The following is a 23,290-nucleotide window of genomic DNA, read 5'->3' as shown; positions in this document are numbered from 1 at the left end:
ACGTGATTGGAGGCAAAAATGCTGAGCATAAGTAAATACATGCTTAATGTTTTTATTGGATTATATGGGCCATAAAAAATAATGTTTCTTTTAAGGATTACTAATGTGGTATTGGCTTACACGATCGTGACAGATACTTGGAGACCAATACGTAGCTTAAATGAGGAGAAATACGCATGCGCGGCTGGGGAGTATCAAAGACAACTTTACGTCGTCGGTGGCATCAATTCGGCCAAAGGCGAGCTAAAAGTTTTAAGATCGGTAGAGGTATACGATCCTTTCGAAAAAACGTGAGTTAAAATCAATTTGTCGTTTATCAAATCTATGTTCACATTCTTTTAATACCATCACACTTAAATCAAATCAAATCATGTTTACTACACTCAATCTATTCTGACAAGATGACTGTTAAATCTATCACTTTTATAACATAATTCATCTTGATTTTAATCATAAAATTACACGTCACTCTAAAATACACAAATGAATATATATAATAAAAATGAACTTTATTTCTTTGAACAAAAAAAATCAAATCACGTGGAGGACAAAGCTTACTTTTTCACGTGATCATTTGTTACAATAATAATCCACTAACAAAAACTTACTTCAAAAGATCACTTTTGATTGACGTTACATATATAACATTATATATATATATATATAAAATATATAATAAAAAATACAAAACTACAACAATAACTATATTATTTTTAGTGGGTTTTTTTTTAAAAAATAGCATTTAACTTAACTAATTTCTTTAATATCTCGTTTTTTTAAAAAAAATATATATTTTACTCGGGGAAAAAAAAAATCAGTTGGAAAATGGCCAAGTCCTTAGAAAAACCATTGTGTCACGCTAATCTGATAGAAGTGAACGGCTATCTGTATTTGATCGGCGGAGCTTCCGGTACTCCTCCGTGGAGCTTTGTTCCTTCCAACGACATTTACCGCTACGATGTCGAGTACGATATCTGGACCAAATGCAATAAATTGAATATCCCTCGTTATAAATTTGGGGTTATGGCGATTGGTAATAAACCCTTCTTTTATTTTATTTTATACGCGCTTTCCCTTGTACCCGGGCGGGCCTTCAGGTCTTTTCTTTTGTCTAGTTTAATCATGTATAGATTGATACAACAACAACAACAACAAATTTTTTCAAAATCTGTTGACAAGAGGGGAAAAGTCTTGTCAATAAATTTTTTTTTTTTTAAAAAAAAAATTTAGATTCATTTATTCATTCAAAGATTTACATAAAACCTAATTAAAAATATTATAATTTATAAATTTATAATTATATAATTATATAAAATTCTATAATTGAGTCCCCAAAGAGGAACCATAATTGTGTCTAAAAATTTCTATTTGAATTTTTTGTCGAATAAAAAGGTATTCTCTTGGTTCATTTGTGAAAAGTCGTATTTTATTAGCTAGATTTTTTAAAAACAAAAATAATAGAATATTAGATATCAGTTTTGAGAGAATTAATATTATAGATGAAAGGTCTTTTATTCAAATATATTTTAAAAAAATTGATAAAATTAACTGGTAAATTTTATTATATAATCTCTCTTTTATACCCAAGATAAAAATCGATTATGTAATCATAATAAAGTTATCCAATTTTACAAAATATAATATATCAAACAAACCTTCATTATTTAAAATGAAAAAAAAATATATTAATACAAAACGAATATTATAGTTACTAACATGTATAACAAAATATCCAGATAAAAAATAATTTACGAGAATCTTGATAATTTATGTGACAACATAAGGATTAACTATATCCCTTTAACAGTCTATAAGAAAACTTAAATTTATTAAAGAATATTTTATTTTTCTTTCGAAATAAGAAATTTCTAGGTTATGGCACATTTTGGGCAAAGACATTGAAGATCTTAGAAGGTTAGTTTCATTTGAATTTGGGGTTTTTTTCTAATTCCAAATATTGCTTAGAAAATTCCTCGCGACCTTTGTAAATTTTATAGTAAATGATACGTGTTTTGAATAATTTATTTGCGGATTTATGAACTGTTTACAATGATGTTGATGTCATGGCCGCTTATTATCCATTCTACTGCTGCATTCAAATTGAATTGAGGAATTGGATAAGCAGAGGATCAAAATAGAGAATTAAACTGAAATTACACTTTAACACACTCTCCTATGATTTAGAAATATATTTTCTGGATTCAATCAAAATTTATCTCAGGAAGATAATATAGCTGACAATTTTTTTTTCCCAATTCACAATACCAAAATAAATATATTCGATAATAATAACTATTTTATCTAGCTCCTGCTGAGAGCTTGTTTAAGTATTTTCTAAGCAGGTTTTGCAGGCGAGAGATATGATTGCTCATCAGATTCTAATTTTAAAAAAAAATTCTATTTTCTTATTCTTCATTTTTCTTTGATTAAAAAAAATATATATACACCTACAAATATGATTATGATGTTTGTAAAACTTTATATCAGAGACCTGCTGTCCCGGCTCTAAGCCCGGCACGACACGTGACATATATCCCAGGGCCAGACCGAAAAATTATTGTTTTTTTAAAAACCCGGCCGGGCCGGGCCGGTCCGCGTAAATGGTATTTCTCGCGGGCGGGCCCCTTTTATTTTAATTTTGAAAAGGTAACAGGAAGCTAGCTTCTTTTTTTTTTAGGCAAAAATTAGATCGAAAAGTTGTTTTAGAAGCCATTTTTTTTTTAATTAAAAAATATTTGGATAATCCAAAATCTTTGATTATTTTTTTTTCTAATATTTTTGATGAGCACATTTCAAAATATTATTTTAGATGCCATCTATCCCAATGACATGTAATAATACCTAGACTGACGATGCCTTCATTAAAAAGTGCACATCAATCAAAAACAGCTGGGGACGCCATTTTGGTTACCCATATCATCGTTAAAAAATTTTAAACGAGAGGGCCAATTTATTCCTTATGTATGACGCACAAACTTTATTAAAGAATTGCCTGATCACCGAGATAAATAAGGGGGAAAGTTCTCAATTTAACAGGGGTTTTTAAAGTGATAATAATTGCTATATGGGTTACCAAAATGGCGGATCCAGCTGATTCAAATGCATTATTATAGATGCATCGTCAGTTTTAGATATCATTAAATGTCCATTGATCTATCTCTACTACGTCTACATAAAATTTAAAAAATATATATTATTTGAGACAAAAAAAAATAAAATTAATTATTATTATTATTATTTATTCAAAAAAACAAACAAAAAAGGTAAATACGTTTATATGATAAACGGGTTAGGTCCAGGCGATAAAAATTTAAATTCGATCGAACAGCTGGACACCGAAGCTTGGACCTTTGGGAAAGAGATCTTTTGCAAATCACCGCACGCTATCGAAACCATTATTTGCACCTCCCAAAGGTTTATATATATTTTTTATACCTATAAATAGCGTTGCCTTTTTTCTTGTGGGTAGCTACCATAATCTAATCTGGCGTGCTTGATTTTCCATCATATTTACACTCCATTAATATTAAATCCAAAACAAATCATAACACCTCTTTTAACTCCCCCCCCCCTCTTAACGGTGAAGTAATCATGATTATATTTTTGGGACTTTTGGAGCACTAATTCTCAAAACAAGTTCTCCAAAATAACTCCACTGAACCTTAAACATCTCTTCTATTAGTTTGTTAGAATGACATTGTTTAAAGTGATTTCATGTCCTTCAAAGAGAGAGATAGAGAAAAAGAAAAAAAAGGGTGTCATTTCCAAATCCGAGTAAATTTTAGGCTTTAATAAATAATTTTTAGTAATACCGGTGATGGACACCTGTAATTACGTCAAGTTACTTACTTGTCCAATTCAACTTTTTTTTAAAAAAAAATTAAATATGATTTGCGTTAAATTTGAATCTTCAAAAAAAAAAACATTATCTAGAGGGCAATTGAAAGCGGAAACGTGGGACATTCCGTGGCCAAATCTCAAGCTCGATTGGAATAAACTCCACTTGGACGACAAGATACTAGGACAGGGTCACTTTGGCGTCGTCAAAAAGGGGCATTACAAATGGGGGGATATCGATTTCCAGGTGGCTGTCAAAGTCTTAAAAGCCGCAGGCGGTAATTAGATTTTATCAAAAAATTCACCATTAGTGTTAGGGTTAGGGTTAAGGTTAGGGTATATAATAGCTGGTTTTATATCTTTTAAAAAAACTTCATAATAATGGTCAATTGTTTTTTATATCCAATTCCTGTATATATATACATACTAATTTTATAATTATTCATTTTAATTAACCTTTTAAATATATATATAAACGTTATATTATTGTATGGCAAATATATATAATTCAAATAACGTTGGGGATATTTTATAACCTTCTTAAAAAATACATAAAATATAAACAGCTGGGGTGATCCATTGGCCGAGCAGTCGGCCTTTATAGAGAGTGTGAAAGGAACTCAATATCATGTCACAGCTAGACACTCATGAAAACATAGTAAATACCGTTGGGGCGATAATCAATGAAGGTTAGTTAAACCCCGATTTTATTAAAAATGACTTTAAAAAAATGTCAAATTTTATCCAGGTCAATTGTATATTTGCATCGAATTTTGCACGAATGGCGACTTGAAGTCGTATCTAAATAAAGCTAAGAACTTTGACACGGAATGCTCGGTCTTACAGATGTACGGATTTGCCATGGGAATCGTTAAAGGCATGGCACATCTAGCTAAACACGGGGTAAATTATTCGCTATGCATAAATGATATTATTTTTTTTTTAAATAAAATCAAATATTGTGCGGAACTGTTGATAGCTTGATTGCTATATTGTAATCATTCATAGCGCAGATAGAAACACTAGAAAACGTGTGAGACCCTGAGAAGTGTTGTTAAACGGCTCAGCTAACTCAATATTTTAGCAAGAAAAATATTACCTAAGTCTCGAGATTTCGCTATTAGATGTTTAGATCTTCGGGCCATCTATGAGCAAAATCTTCAGGCTTGCGTGATGTTTATCTGGATAAAATATTGAGTTAGCCCTTCTTAAAGAGCGGCTCAAAATTGAGCTGTTTAACAACACTAGCCCTGAGCGGACCGAATGTAATTAATATGTTATATCTCTCTCCAAAATAAATGAAATCAATTTATAAATCTTTTACATTTGAAACATATATTTAAATCGGAGTTTGAAAAAAAAAATATTCAAAATATCTTTGATGAAGAACAGAAAGAGAAGAGAAGAGAAAGAGAGAAGAGAAGAAGAAGAGAAGAAGAGAAGAGAAGAGGAAGAAGAGAAGAAAGAGAAGAGAAGAAGAAGAAGAAGAGAAGAGAAGAAGAAAGAGAAAGAAGAAGAAGAAGAAAGAAAGAAAGAGAAAGAGAAGAGAAGAAGAAGAAGAAGAAGAGAAGAGAAAGAGAAGAAGAAGAAGAAGAAGAAGAAGAAGAAGAAGAGAAAGAGAAGAGAAGAGAAGAGAAGAAGAGAAGGGAGAAGAAAGAAGAAGGGAAAAAGAGAGAAGAGAAGAAGAGGAGGGGAGGGAGGAAGAGGAAGAAGAGAAGAAGGAGAAAGAAGAGAAAGAAAAGGAAGGAGAAAAATTTACTGACATTTTCAGAAATTTCCACAGAAGAGGTCTTTTCATATTGAAAGTCTCCTAGAGAAAGATTCTCGTTAATTTTTTTCCTCTATTTTTTAAAAAAAATTGATTATTTCTTACTTTTTTTATATTAGATTTTTCTTTTTAATAAATATTTAGTTTTTTTTATATATTTTTTTTATTTTAATTTTACGCGTATAATGACCAGAAGCCGCTAACAGAGTTAAACCCTTCTCGGTAGGTAGAGTTACAGTGTCAATTTCTATATGTATTTTGTCATCTGTTTTGTCATATAATATTCTTTAGTCTCTTTTCCGTATACATTTTCTAGTCACTTTAAGAACTTTAAATATTTTTATACTATACATCTCATTATATTATTTATCAAATATTTTTGATTTTTATAAATTATTGTATAAAAAAATGAAAAAGAAAATTAATTTAAATCAATACGACAAACTAAAAAAATTTTTTGAGTAGTTGGAACTATTGTGTACGCTATTAAATATAGATTTAAATGTAATGTTTATATATATTCAGATTATTCACAGAGATTTAGCAGCGAGGAACGTATTATTGGGCGACAATAATGTGCCAAAAGTCTGCGATTTTGGCTTAGCACGCGGAGAAGGTCTCTATGTTCGGAAAAAATACGTATTATAAAATTTATGCCTTTTTTTTTATTATTGTAAATGTATAACTTTCTCTTTAGGGAACCAAAAATCTTCCCATTAAATGGTTGGCCGCGGAATGCTTGACCCTTAATAGATACACCGAAAAATCGGATGTATGGGCTTTCGGTATTACTCTATACGAAATCGTAACCCTGGGAGAAACTCCCTATCCTGGTATGTCCAATATGGATGCTAAGAACAAAGTATTGGAGGGGCATAGGATGGCGAGGCCCTCTCGTTGCGACGAGAATTTGTGAGTAATATTTATTATCGGACTTTAAAAATACTCTTCAAAGTTTAAAAATCTTCAAAGATTTTAGATCTCGGGAAAAAATTTTTGAAAATTCTCAAAAAAGTTTTTGATCATATTTTTCCTAAAATTTCAGAAAATAATCTTCAATTTTTTGATATTCAAATAATTTTTTGTTTAAAATTTCGGGCAAAAAGAAAATTTTCAAAAAGATCTTTGAAGATTTTATTCTCTTTTTTTATTTTCAAAAACTCGAATATTTTAAAATTATAATTATCAAATCCAATCCAATCAATAATGACAGGTGTCACACGTCAAATAATTCAATAATTTTTCACAAAATTTACACTCTTTATAAAAGGCTCGGCCTCCTCGATTAAGCCCTCGTAAAATTTTAAAAAATGTTTTTATATACCTATTTAGTTTTAAAATATTCTCCTTTTAAAAAATAAAATATTCAAGATATTCAATCATGCAATGGTGCTGGCTCACAGACCCAGATGATAGGCCAAATTTTGAACAGCTGTCCGAAAGATTAGACTACATGTTAAAAGAAAAGATGGCAGCGGTAAAATAAAATTTAAATAAGAGTTTTTTAGAGTTTTGAATTTTTCCAATTTAAAATACAGGATTCTTTGAATATTAATAGCTCGGAGGTGAAAATCATGGCGAGGGAGGAGAGCTCTCAGAAAACTTTTGGCAAAAAAGTTGGAAGCACATTAAAACATCTGTTACATCTAGGAAAAAACACAGTTGACTAATTTTTCCTATTTTTTAACTTAACACATAATGATTTTTTTTTAGTTATATATTTATTAAATAATGCTTTTTGTAAAAGGTATTCGTTGTTTAAATGGTGTCAATTGATATTTTTTATATAAATTATACGAATTTATATATAACATAAATAAAATAAATTGACGTTTTAATTTATAAATGTTAGTAAAATAAAAGCGCAAATAATTAGTTCGATTAAAACATAGTGTATGGATGGGGGCTGTAACTAGAGGTCTGCAATAGGCAGGTTTTTTAGCCAAAAAGACCGTCCACTTGTTGTTTTAAAATTTATTTAACCTTTTCCACCGGCTCACCAATAATTTTTTTAAAAAAAAAATTACTCTCCCTACCGGCCAATTTATCTATTAATTTTGCTAAACCTTCCCCAACCGACTAATGTTAAAAATTATTTTAATGGTTTTAATGGCTGGGTTGGCTCTTTATTTATTTATTTATTTAAATGTATTTTTTAATTAAAAATATATAATATGCAATTTAATGAAAATAAAACTATTATTTTTAATAAAGTGAAGTCTGTTTTGCTCATTTCGCCTGAAAAATATCAAAAAATTTACAAGCCCACTTTTTCAACCAGTCCGCCACCCGTCCAATGTTGAAAATATTTTTTAAAAAAACCTGACCCTGCCCATTCATAGTATGGACACACGTGGGCGGGCGGGCGAAACCCCGCCGTAGACCTCTAGCTCTAACTGAGCTCAAGATATTCACTGAAGGTTAGGCATATTCATGCTTATCGATCAGTTATTAACAATCGATGGAAATTTTGAGTCACCTTCTGATATTGATAGAGATGGGAGTAGTTGTACGTGCGGTTTCGACTCTCTGCCATCTACCATGTCATTTTAATGAAGATTTTTATATCAAAATTTTTGAGTATTATTTTTAATAAAATGGATCTTATCAGCCAATATAAGATTCGCAATCACACTTTTAAATAGTTTAACTTTCAAAAGGGGGTATAACATTAAATTATTAATTATTTTTATATATCCCCTCTTTTTACACTCTAGCATCTTTTCCAATAAAAATTAAAAAAAATATATTTTTCAATTTTAATTGATATTTATGATAATTACTTTGAAACCTCTAAACTTTCGAGAAGTGAATTCAAAAAGCAAATTTTAGATTTATATTTATATTTCTTTAAAGCAGAGATCCGATGATCAGGACCCAAAATATAAATCGTAAAGAATTTGTACAAACGAAATATCCAGGCCTGACCATTAGAATGAAATGTTAACTTATAATATTTTTTCTTAATTATCACAGAAATAATTAAGGTTAAGGGATATTTTAGAGTTTAAGTAATAATTTTTTTTTCTTAAATTTTCCCCAAAAAAATGTTTGAAATAAGATCATAACGTTACACGTTATATGGTCGAATTATTTGATAATATTTTAAAAATTCTATTAAGTTTAGATTAATATTTTACAGACAATTTTTTTATTTTATTGATTTTCTCAAAATTTATTTAACATCATTGGAAATTTTATTATATTCTGTTTATTTAAATTGTTATATTGTATTAAAATAAAGTTTTTAGTCAATTATTAATTAATTTTTATCATTTTAAAATAATTCATTCAATCCTTTACCCAGCTTCTACATGACAGGATTTTCACTGGATGCAAACCCCCTTCAAAAACCTTTGCCTACCCCCTAAAAATCTCCGCCACCATCGGCGGCGGTCTCTTTATCATTATTTTCACCTATTTATTTATTGATACTCTTTTCAAAGAATTTATAAAGTATAACTTAAATCAATCTATCTCTACTACCAACTATCGATATTTTGTGAATATAAAGAATATATTTTTTAGATAATAAATTTAATTAAAACCTCCATTATTTACAACGAATTAATTATTATGGCATTATGAGCTTGCTGAAATATCTAAACCTTTTAAATTATATTTAAAAGGATAGTTTATTTGGAAAACAATGTGTATGATTGTTTGCAATATATAGATTTGGTCGATGAATTGTATTATAATAATACTATAATAAAAGTATTAATTTTTACAGCAATAAATTTTGTCCTATTTCATCTCAAAATTTAATAGATAACCCCCCAAAAATTTTTATCCTACCCCCATTAAAGCAGCTTACCCCTTACCCCTTCAAAAAAATAGGATGCAAATTGTTCCTACCCCTCCCGCTCATGTAGACGCTGCCTTTACCTAGCTTACTTAATCTTTAATAAACATAAAGCTATTCATTCAGTTCTTTACCATGAATTTTAAAAATTCCTAATAATATTAGGTAGTACCTTTTTTGAATAAAAGGAACGAAATTACTAACATCCCCGCTAAAGTTGACAAAATCTTTTTTCGGAGGGGGAGGGGGTAGATATAGTTTAAGTGAGGTTTGATTCCCCCTATTATGTAGATACTACTGGTGTTTACGACTGAGCAATATTATTAAATGCTATCCATCTTCAGTCATGGTTTCCTCATAGTAATTTAATGGTACCTCTTGTTTATTGTTATTCTGCCTTAGTTACACTACGAACTAAAATGGAGCTATTTTCCTGTGTATAATACTCGGACATTCTAGCATCGTCTTATGTCAGATATTGACACTGATTAATATTAGGCTAAATAAAAAATTATTATATTATAGAATTTTATATATTTTATCATCAAAGTTTCGAAATTTTAGCTCCATAATTTAATTGATTTAAAAATTCGATATTTTAATTCAATTGAATTTCGAGAATTAGTCCAAAAAACATGTGTGGGTTTTAAATTATTTTTACACGTATGTTCCTCTTTCCCCTGTGCCTTAATTAACATTAATAAACAATATTATTTTAGATAAATATTTATATGAAACCAAAACATCTGTACTTTGACTATCTTTTGTCTAGTCATCTCTATATCTTTGCCCTTATATTCGTTATAACGTTTCCCACGTTTATTTGCGATATTGTACCAAAAAATGTAGTATATGCTATAAATTGTGGCGGCGAAGCTCATGTAGATTTAGATGGTATTCAGTATATGAAGGATCCTAGCAAAGTTGGAATAGATTATATATCAAAAAAGCCAATTGATAGAGTAAATAAGCATGATGCCATTTTATACCAATCAGAAAGATATCATCATTCATCCTTTGGTTATGATATACCTATTAAAGAAGATGGAGATTATGTTCTTGTTCTAAAATTTAGTGAAATATATTTTACTAAACCATATCAGAAGGTTATAATTTAATAAGAATATTATTGGTATTTTCTTTTATTAAAGAAATTATATAAACTAGGCTATAAATTTTTTTATTTGTATTACTTAATTGATTAAAAAGTTGTTTTTTTAAATATGATGATCATGATTTACATGTTATGATATAAGCTTAGCATTAATAATATTTTTTATTACATTACAAATTCATATGCATTTATTTTACATGAGAAATTAAAAATCTGATTGATTAAATAATGATATCAATTTATTTAACATATCAAAGTGACATGGCCCTTTTATATAAATTTCCTTTGACTTCATTCCAAATAAGGAATAAAACATTAGATGATTTAACTTAGTGTTGATGTAAGTATTAAGAAATGTCAAATTATTGTTTATGCCATAAAATATAGTTAATTCATTATTGTAGTATTTATCAAATAAATAATTGCAGTTAAAAGACCATTCATTTGTTGAGCTTCTATAGGTAAGATATGTAAACATTATTAAAGAGTCAATGTCACTGTTTTGGACTAATCAGTTTTGACCAATAGGAAAATTATACAATATCTTTTTATAATTATTAAAACAAATATAAACAATGTTAAGCATTTACAACATCTATTGACATACACAAAATTAGTTCCTACTTTTTTTTAATGATATAAGTATATTACTAAATTTTTTTTGCATTAATAATATTAAATCTGAAAATGTAGGTTTGATCCATGATTAAATATTTAAATGTTAAGTTTGGGAATTACAAATTGTTAAATCATTTAAGATCACCAAGAATAGGCAATGCATTTACTGTCAATTTTTCTTATTCATTATGCCAACTATACGAGTCATTTCATGATAATTCAATCAAAGACTTGATTTTTGAACACCATACTTGAAATTAAATGAAAATGATATGGTTAAATAGGTTGTAAATTTTTCCCAAATCAAAATTTTGGATTATTTGAGCACTAATTGTAGAAGATAAACAGTTGAATCTAAATATAAAAAAAAACAAATGATTGATTGAATAATGAAGGATACAAAGATTGAAACAAAATAACAAAATTTATGTTTTCTTTTTATTCACCTCCATTAATTATAAAATAATAAATTATAAAAGATTATAATAAAAACTTATAAAAAAAAGAGAGAATATATTCCAAAAAATTTAAAAGTGAATTATATCCACAAAATCTCAAATATATATTTTTCCTTTAAAATTTACATCTTCTCAAAATATCCTCATTTACATAGTCCCTATAACATGATATGAAATTAAGTAATATCGTAATAATTCTTCTAATTTGAATAAGACATATTTTGGTTTAAAATTATTCATCTATCACAACAAGTATAAGATATTAAAATTATTGAAGAAAAATGGATATCGAGGTAATAAGTCCATGAGACAGATTCAGATGAGAATATGAATTTATGCGGAAGTTACGCAAGAAGAAAATGCAATTTTCGAAACCTTTTAATAAGTTTTCCATTTCCAAAATTTCAAAATATATATGAAAAATCAAATGGTTAAAAGGTAATTTCAATGTACATTCTTCGATAATTAATAAAATTTTAAATGTTGATTTTAAGGTAGCTAATAGCGTGCTACTTGGTCCATTCCTCTTTTTATAATTTGCTCTTTTTACCCCCCACTATTTAAATTATCTAGATTTTTAACATATTACTGAATGACGAAAACGTGGTATCTGGGCTTGATATTTATGACCGGGCTGGCTTCTGTATAGCTCACGATGAGATAGTTCCCTTCACCATATCGCGCAACAAACTTCTAGTCAACGACAAACAAATCGATATCGATGGCTCTATCACTCTAACATTGGAGAAGGTAAATCATTATTTTTTTTATGTGGAATTCTTGGCTAACAATAATCCAGGATACCCTTTATAATATCGACCAGAAATGCACGGATATTTCCATTTTTTTGCTGATACCGACTTTCTTTCTTTCAGGGTCGATAATTTTTCTAGTTGCTAAAATTTGAGCTATGCAATAGTCTTCTGAAACTTGGATTTCTCTACTTTTCTCTAACTAACTATAAATCGGCAAACGGTTTTTAAAAATATAAGAAGAAGTGGATAAATTAACCATCTATAACCTTCTTCCTTGGGATCTAATTAGGCAATAAGTAGAAATTTTTTTTAAAGTCATCATTTTAAAAAATGATATATATATTTCACCCGATATTTTTTATACTAACTAACATTCACTCAAAATTCTTGACATATTGAAATGATGCTGCCACGTATATATAATTTACAAGAATTTTTCGGTTAAATTTTCATTTCATCAATTTGTTCTATCTACCGAAACCCACTGTTTGAACGTAACAAGAGCTATTTATTTTTTTATTTTGTTGCCACATATATATTTAATTTTTAAAATGATTTACAATGAATTGTTCCGATTTATTTAAATTTTCATTTCGTCAATTTGTTCTATCTACCGAAACCCACTGTTTAAACGTAACAAGAGCTATTTATTTTTTTTTATTTATATTCTCCCGAAAGTTAATAATCGCGATTAAAATTTTCGCGATGTTCACGCGGCGAACGTTAGCGTTTTTTTTTAAACGGCCCCCATTTTAGCCGATTTTTTTTTTAAGAATGGGCTAAATCAAAATTTTAAGTCTAGATATTATTAACACCCGAGCCTCATTTGGCTAAGAGAAGTTCCAGAACTTTCTTCCATCTGTTGGAGCAAGATCATATAAGCTTTGAGTAATTTACTTTTGGCAAAAATCTTGAGTTTTCACTGTTTTTAAAAGTTGGTTAAATCGAGCCTTTTAACAAGAACCAGCTGAGAATGTGACTCCTTAGACATTTTGAAAATCATTTTCTTGTTGTTGATAATATAACAAAATAAATTGTATTTTAGTTTGCATTAATTTATTAATAAAAAAAAAAATTATATAACAAATCATAAAATAACGCAAAAATATTTTTTTTAAAGTATCGGATCATTTTTTTTTAAATACCGTTCCGATCGGATACTTTTTGGAAAAAGCTAAATTTCGGTGCCGATTCGATTGGCACAGCCCTAGATATATATATATCTCTTAATTATCATAAAAATTTGTTACATTCATCTTGTAACCTACTCAAATCAATAAATATGGTTTCCTAGAAACAGGCCATTTCGCAATTATACCAAGACTTCGTGTCACTAATTTTAAAATCAGCTTAAAGAAGGCGAAATGAAAATATTTTAAATTTTGTTTTTTATTGCAAACAGCAAATACTCCCCCCCCCATCCCCTCATTAACAAAATGATATTTCTTACATTTTTTTTTTAATATTCATAAACGTTTTTTTTTTATTTTGACAATCTCAGCACAAAAATATCGAAAAAAAAAATAATATTTATTTTACAAAATTTTTTGATTATTTCCTCTTATAAAAATAATTTTTGCCTAACAATAATCAATCAGTCTACCCTATTAGAAAGTTTTCCCTCCTTTTAGCTCTCTGATTTTGGGTAACCGAAATCATATGGTAACGTAAACTTTCTTGAAGTAAATGCTTTCCCCTTAAAGAAGAGAAGAGAAGAGAAGAGAAGAGAAGAGAAGAGAAGAGAAGAGAAGAGAAGTTGCGTCCTCTGAGAAGGTGATTTAATACAGTAATAAAAATATCCGAATAATATCTAGTATTAACTTTTCGTTACGATAAATCCGGTTTCTTGATAAAACTATTTGAGTCAAATTAAATTTGATCCTTTATAAATAAGGTATCGACATAAAATATCTCTCCTTGAACAATCGCTTAAATTATTTCGCGTCCTCCAGATAAAGCTCTTTGGCGAGTCGGGGTTTTCGGAACCTGGCTTAGGATATCAAAAATAACATTTCGAAACGGGTTCGGTCAGAAGAGTATTTCGAATTTGTAGGGCGCTTCTGAGAATGATCATAAATTATTTAGAGTTAAATGCATTCCTAGCGGCGCAAAAAAAAAGATGGTCTAAATTTTTATCGCTTATTCGCGCGATTCAAATCACTCTTAAAACACTCCAGTGCTCACGTGACAAAATGTATGTACTCTATATGGTGTAAGGGGTGGGGGCTGTCTCCTGATTTGAAAATTACTTTATTTTCGTTTATTTTCTGAATCGAATCTTTGTTTGCGAGAGGTTTGACAGCACTCACGTCCCTCAGTTGGCTTATGATTTTATGTAGAAGCTACCGAAGATTCGAGATTATAATTTATGATGAATGGTCATCTTCAAATATTATTATAATTTAACGACACGCGAGACCCCGTAGATCCACAGGGAACTTAAATGTTAAACGAAACATAATACGGACCGACACAATCGAGTAGAGAAGGTGGTGTTGTTAATTTGCTTACTCGTAAAATTGACGATCCAATTTTGTGCTCAGATCTGCTCTGAACACGAACTCCGGGGTCCAGACACTCGGGTTTAGACCCGGGGTACATGCTCATGGTTTAGTCGATTTATAGACCGAAATTTCTGGTCTGGATTTCAACGCAACCAACCAATTAACAACACTAAGAGAGGGGATTAGAGTTATAATATATATATACAAATAATATTATTTATTTACAGACCAAATACGATAATCCGAAACTCAACGCTTTTTACGTGATGAAAGGAAAACCCGAAGGTAATAAAACGAATGTCGCCTTGATGACCGATTAATTATATTTAAAAACCATATGGGAAGAATATATATATATATATACCTAATTATAATATTATTAAGACATTCCACCTTTACCGCCCATTTCGGAAGGCTCTTTGCGGGAAGACGAAGAGGAAGCGGAAGAACGGGAAGCGGACGATGATCGAGACGAAGTTGATGATGATGACGACGACGACGAAGAAAACTTGGACGTTTCTCATATTACCAATCTACACAAGAAGGAGGATAGGGCCAGGAAGGAAATCATAGAAAGGGAAAAGAATCGTAAACTGGATTTGCTGAAAAGATCTTCTAAAGGGAATTCGCAGAAAGAGGATGAAAGCTTTAGCCAAAACGAACCAGTTGTTATGTAATTTAATAAAATATACTTCTTTTTTCCCCCCTTCTGACATGTGCCTGTTTTAATCGTTTTCTATTAGAATAGTTAGAAACGGAAACTCTGCAGAGACCTTAGCTGGAGTTATAGAAAAATTCTTATAATATATGATGTTGGTTAAGTCATTTTTCAGTTTCAAAATCCTTCCGTTTTTTTAGACATAATAAAATAAAATGCTTGGAATTTTCTAAACTTAATCTTTATCGACCCTCCAGGCCAATGCGCATGACTAATTAGATCATCCAAATAAAACAAAACAACAAAAATTAGCCAAAAAATGGAAATCAAATTTCCCTTTAATTTCAATAAAGATCTTCCGTAAATAGCCCCACCTTCCCCTCGTTTTTTTAAAAGGGATGGAAGCCTTTCCCTGAATTTTAATCGAAAATGCTAGATGTTATATCATTCAATATTAAACCTAAGTAGATTCGATAGAAACCATATTTAAGGGACTTTTTAGACCTAAAATACTTGGAGAATGAACAGCAACCTGCAGTAAACCGAACTTCCATATCAAATCCCTAGTGCTATATTACTTATGATGGGAATCTTTTATTATTTTAATGGTCGACTAAGATATCAAGTCTCATTTAACGAAAATATTGTAGACTTTTGGAACACATATTACTTTTACCTTCTATTTTTACTAGTGAAATATTCAAACCTTGTTACAAGATCCATTAAAAATTTGCAAAGTTTTAAAACTTTGGCAAATATTAATGATATCTTATTTATTTATCTTAATAAAAGTAAAATATAATTATAAAACTATTGACAAAATCTGTTATCACACAGTTATATAAAATGAAAAATATGTAATTGGTATAATTAGTGTACGATTACGAAAAAAAAATCATGATAACAAAAGGACAATGAGGCATAGATCATAAAATAATGTGAAATACAAAATAAATAAAAGCGAAAGCAGCACAATCATTCAAAACCTCCTTACCTAATAATCATCAGGAGAGATCTAATTAATAAAACAAACATAATTAGCCTTAAGAATGGCTATTGCGATCCTCTGCCTTAAGTAAAAACCTTCGCGAGGCTCCCCAGATTTTTTTCTGATTAGGCGGCCAACGTCTTTAAAAAAGTTTAAGGTGGAGCAAATGATGGGTATGAATATGTAATTTGAGGAATCAACGCTGTATTTGCTGATCTAAAAATTTTGAGCTCTGTTCCTAGCGTCCTTGTTAAAATTAGAGGGGGGGTTAGTGTCCGGACAAGAGAAATCCCATATTAGAAACTTTTCTTGAGATGACCCCATCAGTACGCCTACTATCGGAAAATAAGCCAGAAGGCTCCATTGAGGTAGGAACCAGCTGACCTAAGTGCAAGAGAAAGTGTGTGAACACCATTAATGTCCGAATTGTTAATTTTGTTATCGATTAGCTTCACCTTGAAATTTAAATCGTATTGTTTTTTGTTGCAGGTATGAGTTATGATATTATGTGGTTCATAATTAGCATTAGAAGATGCTAGTTTAATATTCCTAGTGAAAGAATTACCATTCGCTGCAGGAATTTGGAAAGATTTGTGACCAAATAAAAGGAAGGCTGACCACACATCCTTAGAAGAGAAGTTCTTTAATAGCCTATCAATGCATTGGGCATAATTGGAAGAAACCACTTGTCTGACACCTCTTGGAATTCCGGAGATCAAACGAGATTTGGGAAGGCCAAGGAATTGGTCAATGAAGGAATTAGTGATTTGAATGTCAGGATTAGATTCGAGAATGTTTGAAGTTGATATCATCACAACTTTATTCCGATATGGGAAAATTATTTATTTCAGGATTATAGTTCCAATATATTTATAAACATTTAAGTTTATGTTTCTGTATATCTATAAATTCAAAATCAGATGATAATTATTAAAATTTTGGAATATATGAATACATATTAGCGTTATTTAATTACAAGAGATTTGATTAAATTTTAAAATAATCAAACTCCATCACAAATTACAATAGTATTATGTCTATAATGTAAAATTGTATGCTGCTAATTTTTAAAGTTTAACACATAAAATTTACACTGATAAATTCCTGCTTTCAAGGCAGGTGATGTACAATAGTAATAAATCAGGACAGATTAAATAAATGATATCTTCTAATTTGAAAGTTTGAATACATGAAATTATATTGATAAATCCCTGCTTTCATGGCAAATGGTGAACAAAAGCTTCTAATTTGAAAGTTTGAATACATAAAATTATATTGATAAATCCCTGCTTTCATGGCAAATGGTGAACATATGCTAATTTGAAAGATTGAATGTATATAATTATTATATTCTTAAATGCCTGCACAGGGATGCGAACCCGACAAAATTTTTGCCCGGGTTCGGTTCGGGTTCGGTTCGGGGTATAAAAAAAAAGGTGGGTTCGGTTCGGGTTCGGTTCAGGGAAATATTTTTGAACCCAGGTTTGGTTCGGGTTCGGTTCGGGTTCAAGAATTTTTGAGTTGATAAAAAAAATTCTATATTTAAATCATAATAAAAAACTAGACATAAATTTGATATAAAAAATAAATTTTTTATTTTATTTATAGGCAAATATAGTTAAAAATACAAAGCATATAGTCATGTATCAATTTTAAAAATTTTATTTAGACGTATTAGCATAATATCTTCCAAGAGTTGTTCACTCATCCTCGATCTATGTGGTGAAAGAATGAATTTCAAATGTGAAAAAGATCTTTCAACGCTAACCTATGTTAAATGTATTTAATGTGAAAATATGAAAAATTAACTTTGGGTTGCAGGAACAGCAAATAAGATTTTAGATAAAATATATAATTCAGGGTGTTCCAGCTTAGCAGACTCCCAAAAATGCAAAATATTTTCCTTCCTATCTAATCTTTTATAATCGCTAAATCCAGTAATTATTGTTCCAATACTTTTCTCAGCAATCTTTGGCCCTCTTTTAAGTATTTTCTCCTGCCTTTCTTTAAGTTGTATCAATTTCTCTAAATCATCTTCTTGTTCAATAACTTCATCGGAACTAATATCATCAGATAAAATCGGCGTTGTTAAGCTTTTAATTCGTCTCCATAAATTGACAAGATGTTTTTTCGCACAAATCTTATCATCATCACTAAGTAATACCTGTAATATTTAAGGATTTATATTGTTTATATTTAAATATTTCATAAAATAACAATTTTAATATAAATCTAAAATAATTAATTTACTAAGCTTTTAATTAACCTTGTATCTTGGGTCCAGGTATATGGCAGCTAAGAGAATTTCGTTCTTTATAAACCTTTCTTCTCTGTTCTTAAGACAAGAATATAGTAATTGAGCAAAATGGTTTGGATTTTTTTCCAGTTCGATGCAGCATCTTAACCATGCTGCATAAAAATCTGTCAGTGTTAACTGTTCAGATTGGAATTGTTTGGTTGCGATTTTTAGCGGTTTTAAAATTTCAACAATCGTTATTATCTCTTTCCAATCTTCAGTCAATAAATAACCAGATTGCTCTGTAAAAAAATCTTCTATATTGGGTTTTAGTAAAATCAGCCTTTCTAACATATCATGGGTTGACTGCCATCTGTGGCAATCTAACACAGGCTTAGGGAGTTTCATATTTTTTAATAACTTTTGGTAAGTGGGATGTCTTAATTTTACATTTAGGCTCCTAGCCTTTGCAATGGTTTCCACAATAGGTGATAATTTTATAGCATCTTGAAGTGCCAGCTGAAGTGTGTGAGCTGCACACCGTACACTATAAATCGGATAGGATATAATAGTTGATAAAAAAGTATTTTGTATATCATCAATATCATATTTATATACATTTACATCCATATTTTCCTCATCTGCTGATTCACTCCTTATATCATAATCAGTTTCAGGTTGCAGGAGCTTTATAGCTCTTAAAAAATTACAACCATTATCAGAAGTAATTCTGTATATTTGTTGAATATTAATTTTAAATTTTAGTAAAGTTTTTAATATATTCTCCTGTACATCTCTCTTTCAGCTTTACAATTCCAAGAGTCCTCAAATTTATAATGGACTTTGATATAAATTGAATATTTACACCAAGAATTGACCTATCTAGTCGTTGAACTGCATCAACTTTTAAACTTATTAATTTTCCTTCTACCTCTCTCGATATTTTGTCTCTAATTGATTGGGCTGTTTTATTAATAGTTCTGGATAAATTTTCTTTGTTTATAACTAAATTGAGCCCAGATAGGAGTGGATTTATAATTCTTTGAAATCCCGAATTTTCAATAATTGATAAAGGCCGGCCATTTACAGTAACAAGTTCTAGTATAGAACTCATCAAATCATTAGATGATATATTTATACTTATATGCTTTTTTGGAAAAAAGGTTTCTATATTAATTTTAGGTTTTTTTGTCAATAACAATTCCTGATATTTGGTTTTTTCATTTAAATAATGAAAATATTCATTGTTGTGATTTCTTTCCAGGTGTCTTTCTAAATTTGACAAGTGATTACCAGACATTTTTACTTTGCAATATGAACATATTGATTTTTTTTCTATTGTATTAAAGGTAAAATGCTTATCAAATATGACTTTATCTTTAATCTTAAATCTATAAAAAGAGAACAATTTTTTTAAATAGCAATGATTTCAGAATTAAAAAAGAGATATTTATAAATTTAATTTCATTTATAATATGCACTTCATTAATATCTTGTAAAAATTAAACTGAACCAAAAATAAATGATTAGCATATATAAATTTTAAAATCATTTTAATAAGTTCACAAAAACTGCCCTACATTTAACAATTTTTAGGTTAGATGTTTAGAATTTTTTTAAATTAACAATATAATAATTTTTACTTTGATTTGTTAACCATTTTCTTCTAATTAATAATCTTTAAGAATAATAAGATAAAAATTTAAAAATAAATGGCGTAAATTAATTCAATTGTTTAAAATTTTTTAACACTCCAATAGGAATCGAGTATAAATTTAAAAATGGCATAAATGAATTAAGTTGTTTAAAATTTATTAAGACTTCATTTAATTGGAAATTTGAAAATATAATATTTGTATTTACATATATTAATATATGATTTTAAATAATACACTGAACCCGATTGAACCCGGGTTCAAATAAAATTCTTGGGTTCGGTTCGGGGTTTTGAAAATTTTATAAATGGGGTTCAGGTTCGGTTCGGGTTCAGAGTTTTTTTCTAAAAACCCGGGTTCACTTCTCCGGGTTCGGGTTCGGTTCGAATCCCTGTGCCTGCATCCAAAAAGGATAAAATTGTAATACCCAAACAGTAGACACACATATTATGTTGGATAGAAGTATCTGTTCTCAATGCAGAAATTCTATTTCAATACTTGGAAATGGCCGTTTAAGGGCCCATAGTGTGAATGGACGAAGATGCCCTCTTTCTGGCTCTGTCCCTTCTACCCTTCTTCCAGCAATCCCTCACAGTTCCCTTTTAAATCCTTTGACACAGTTATCTATTCCATCTACATCAAATTGTGATGATATTACAACTTCAAACATTCTCGAATCTAATCCTGACATTCATATCACAAATTCCTTCATTGATCAATTCCTTGGCCTTCCCAAACCTCGTTTGATCTCCAGAATTCCAAGAGGTGCCGGACAAGTGGTTTCTTCCAATTATTCCCAATGCATTGATAGGCTATTAAAGAACTTCTCTTCTAACTAGGATTATGTTTTTATACTTAAAAGTGAATTTAATTTTTAGATATTTTGGACACAATCATAAGATTAACTTGAGCCATTAGCCCGTTCTGATTTTTTTTAAAGGTGTCCAATTTTTTGAATAAAAAAAAACCTCATTTAAATTTTCGCAAATATTTTGGACACATCCAAGTTTTATAAAAAAGTACAAAAAATAATATATCTTAATGATACTTACTAGCTTTTTCCATAAAAATTACCCAAACAAATAAATTTTTGTAAAATTACGATAAAATGATTTAGTTAGAACATTAAAAATAGCTTATGTTAATTTTTTTCTTCAAAATTTTTTTATATATTTTAATTTAAGGTTTTGGACACAGCCTAAAAAAAATTTATGGCCCAACATTGGGTTTTATATTTTTAAGTCCCCAGCCTGGATTTTTTAAAAATATTATTTTTAATTTTTTTATAGCTTATAATGGCGATTTAGCCCCCAGTTTTTAAAAAAATTAAAATACAGACCAGGCCCGCATAATTTTTATAACTTTTAAAATTTAAGCTAGTTTTGAAGGAAAGTCAAAAAAAATTAGTGCTCAAACAAAAGGAAGTTTTTTTTCAATGAAAATGAACAAAATTTTGCCAAAGTCTAAGTAAAGAAAATTTTGTCCAACCAAGTTCTGCCTTTATGAAAATGTTAAAACTAAGTTCACAAGTGCGCTGTCTGAAAAGGATCTGATTGGAACTCCCTCTTTCTTGTTTTAAAATGAAATTGAACATTTACCATCAAATTATCGAGCATTTTACTTAATTATATATTAAAAACTTAAATTTTTTATCTTCTAAATATACAGAAACCCTTACGATGAAGACAATTCGAGTTTAGTGCTTCCAGTGGTTATATGTGTCGCAGCTTTCGTGCCCATCCTATTTTTCTTGTGCAAAATTTAAAAAGCCCATAAATTAATCATTCCACACTCCCTCCTTTCGTCTAAAAAAATTACTAAATTTTCGGCCGATAAAACGCGCTAAAACAAAAACTAATCAGCTCCAAGTCGTAATTTTTTTTATAACTTATTTTTTTTATTTGTATTATTATATATATTAGCCTCAATGTGTTATATTTTCAATTTCAAATCATTTTTTTTAATTTTCTGATTTTATCGGAAATATATTCCATGATGTTTATGACAATTTTGCCATTAATCTTCGAGATAAATTTATACAAAAAATATATGGGAAAACAGAGAAAGTGTAAAAGAAGGGCAGTGAGGCTCTCGAGGGTTTGCAATTTAAGTTTAAGTCATCGCAAGATTGTCTGAAATTTAGAGGGTAGTAGGTTTTCCAAACATATTGGAATTACATTTCCGGTAAAAATGGGATTTTAAATTTTTTAAAAAAAGGCGCTCAAAAAATGATTTAATGTTTAAGAAAATAACACGTTGACCTTAACATATATTTAAAACGAGAACTATTTTAAAATATCAATTTATCGGTTATAGTAAAAAAATATTTGTACAATTAAATTTTTAGCATAATAATAGTTAATTTAAGCATCTTAATTTTTTTTGTTTATAACAAATTCGGGAAATTTTGGCATTTCTTTCAATACTTTTAGTATCCAATAAACAAATATTATTTATAAAATAATTTATATATTTATAAGCCCCTAGGCTTGATTTAATTAAAATCGTTTTTATTGTTATTTCAATAAAATATATAATAGGTAAGTGAAAAACTAAAAAAGGCAAATTTTTTTATAATATTTATTCATTATATACGAAATTAATTTCATTTTAACTAAAAGGGATATATTTTTTTGATTTTGTAAATATAAATATTGACACTAAAAAAATGACCTTATTGTAAAATCTATTATATGTATACGATACTTTATGTAATTGTTGTAAAATTAATTTTTATATTTGAAAAATAGTTATTATTACTACTATCGATATTTGTGCTTGGATAAATTTTTTTTATAAATAAAATTAAATTTTTTAATTTGTCGATTTCAAGTTTATTTAAAATAAGAAATTGAGGTAAAATTTTGATATTACATAGAAGAATATTGACTCAT

General features: G+C 29.0%; 3 protein-coding genes across 3 annotated transcripts; 2 read left to right on the top strand and 1 right to left on the bottom strand.

Moving 5' to 3' along the window:
- The first annotated feature begins 4,698 nt into the window (after positions 1–4,698).
- LOC135929754 (tyrosine-protein kinase receptor Tie-1-like) lies at positions 4,699–6,521 on the top strand. Its single transcript, XM_065466459.1, has 3 exons — positions 4,699–4,740; positions 6,131–6,244; positions 6,303–6,521. The coding sequence occupies exons 1-3, from the start codon at positions 4,699–4,701 to the stop codon at positions 6,519–6,521; spliced, it is 375 nt and encodes a 124-aa protein (XP_065322531.1).
- Positions 6,522–10,046: 3,525 nt separating this feature from the next.
- LOC135929362 (malectin-A-like) lies at positions 10,047–23,169 on the top strand. Its single transcript, XM_065465904.1, has 6 exons — positions 10,047–10,073; positions 10,130–10,516; positions 12,174–12,350; positions 15,087–15,144; positions 15,244–15,532; positions 22,065–23,169. Exons 2-6 carry the CDS (start codon positions 10,142–10,144, stop codon positions 22,159–22,161), a joined length of 996 nt encoding a protein of 331 aa, XP_065321976.1. The 5' UTR covers positions 10,047–10,073; positions 10,130–10,141; the 3' UTR covers positions 22,162–23,169.
- On the bottom strand, positions 16,841–19,855 carry LOC135930479 (uncharacterized). Its single transcript, XM_065467281.1, has 4 exons — positions 19,620–19,855; positions 18,772–19,471; positions 18,315–18,669; positions 16,841–17,322 (listed from the first exon to the last, which is right to left on the bottom strand). Exons 1-4 carry the CDS (start codon positions 19,853–19,855, stop codon positions 16,841–16,843), a joined length of 1,773 nt encoding a protein of 590 aa, XP_065323353.1.
- Positions 23,170–23,290: the final 121 nt, after the last annotated feature.

This window comes from Gordionus sp. m RMFG-2023, chromosome 5 (assembly GCF_954871325.1).
Source record: "Gordionus sp. m RMFG-2023 chromosome 5, tfGorSpeb1-WG-v2, whole genome shotgun sequence".
In the NCBI taxonomy this organism is placed as follows: domain Eukaryota; kingdom Metazoa; phylum Nematomorpha; class Gordioida; order Chordodea; family Parachordodidae; genus Gordionus; species Gordionus sp. m RMFG-2023.
Note: the sequence above shows the minus strand (reverse complement) of the source record. Positions and strands in the feature narration are given on the sequence as shown.

Excerpts from the sequence above, each read along its gene's own strand:
- LOC135929362 (XM_065465904.1), top strand. The coding sequence starts at position 10,142 with ATGAAACCAAAACATCTGTACTTTGACTATCTTTTGTCTAGTCATCTC. Across the intron at positions 12,351-15,086 it reads TCACTCTAACATTGGAGAAG|ACCAAATACGATAATCCGAA; the intron begins GTAAATCATTAT and ends ATTTATTTACAG. Across the intron at positions 15,533-22,064 it reads CAAAACGAACCAGTTGTTAT|AAACCCTTACGATGAAGACA; the intron begins GTAATTTAATAA and ends CTAAATATACAG.
- LOC135930479 (XM_065467281.1), bottom strand. The coding sequence starts at position 19,855 with ATGAGTTCTATACTAGAACTTGTTACTGTAAATGGCCGGCCTTTATCA. Across the intron at positions 18,670-18,771 it reads ACCTGGACCCAAGATACAAG|GTATTACTTAGTGATGATGA; the intron begins GTTAATTAAAAG and ends TAAATATTACAG. Across the intron at positions 17,323-18,314 it reads TGCTGTTCCTGCAACCCAAA|TTGTGATGATATCAACTTCA; the intron begins GTTAATTTTTCA and ends ATCGGAATAAAG.
- LOC135929754 (XM_065466459.1), top strand. The coding sequence starts at position 4,699 with ATGGGAATCGTTAAAGGCATGGCACATCTAGCTAAACACGGG. Across the intron at positions 4,741-6,130 it reads CACATCTAGCTAAACACGGG|ATTATTCACAGAGATTTAGC; the intron begins GTAAATTATTCG and ends ATATATATTCAG. Across the intron at positions 6,245-6,302 it reads TCTATGTTCGGAAAAAATAC|GGAACCAAAAATCTTCCCAT; the intron begins GTATTATAAAAT and ends CTTTCTCTTTAG.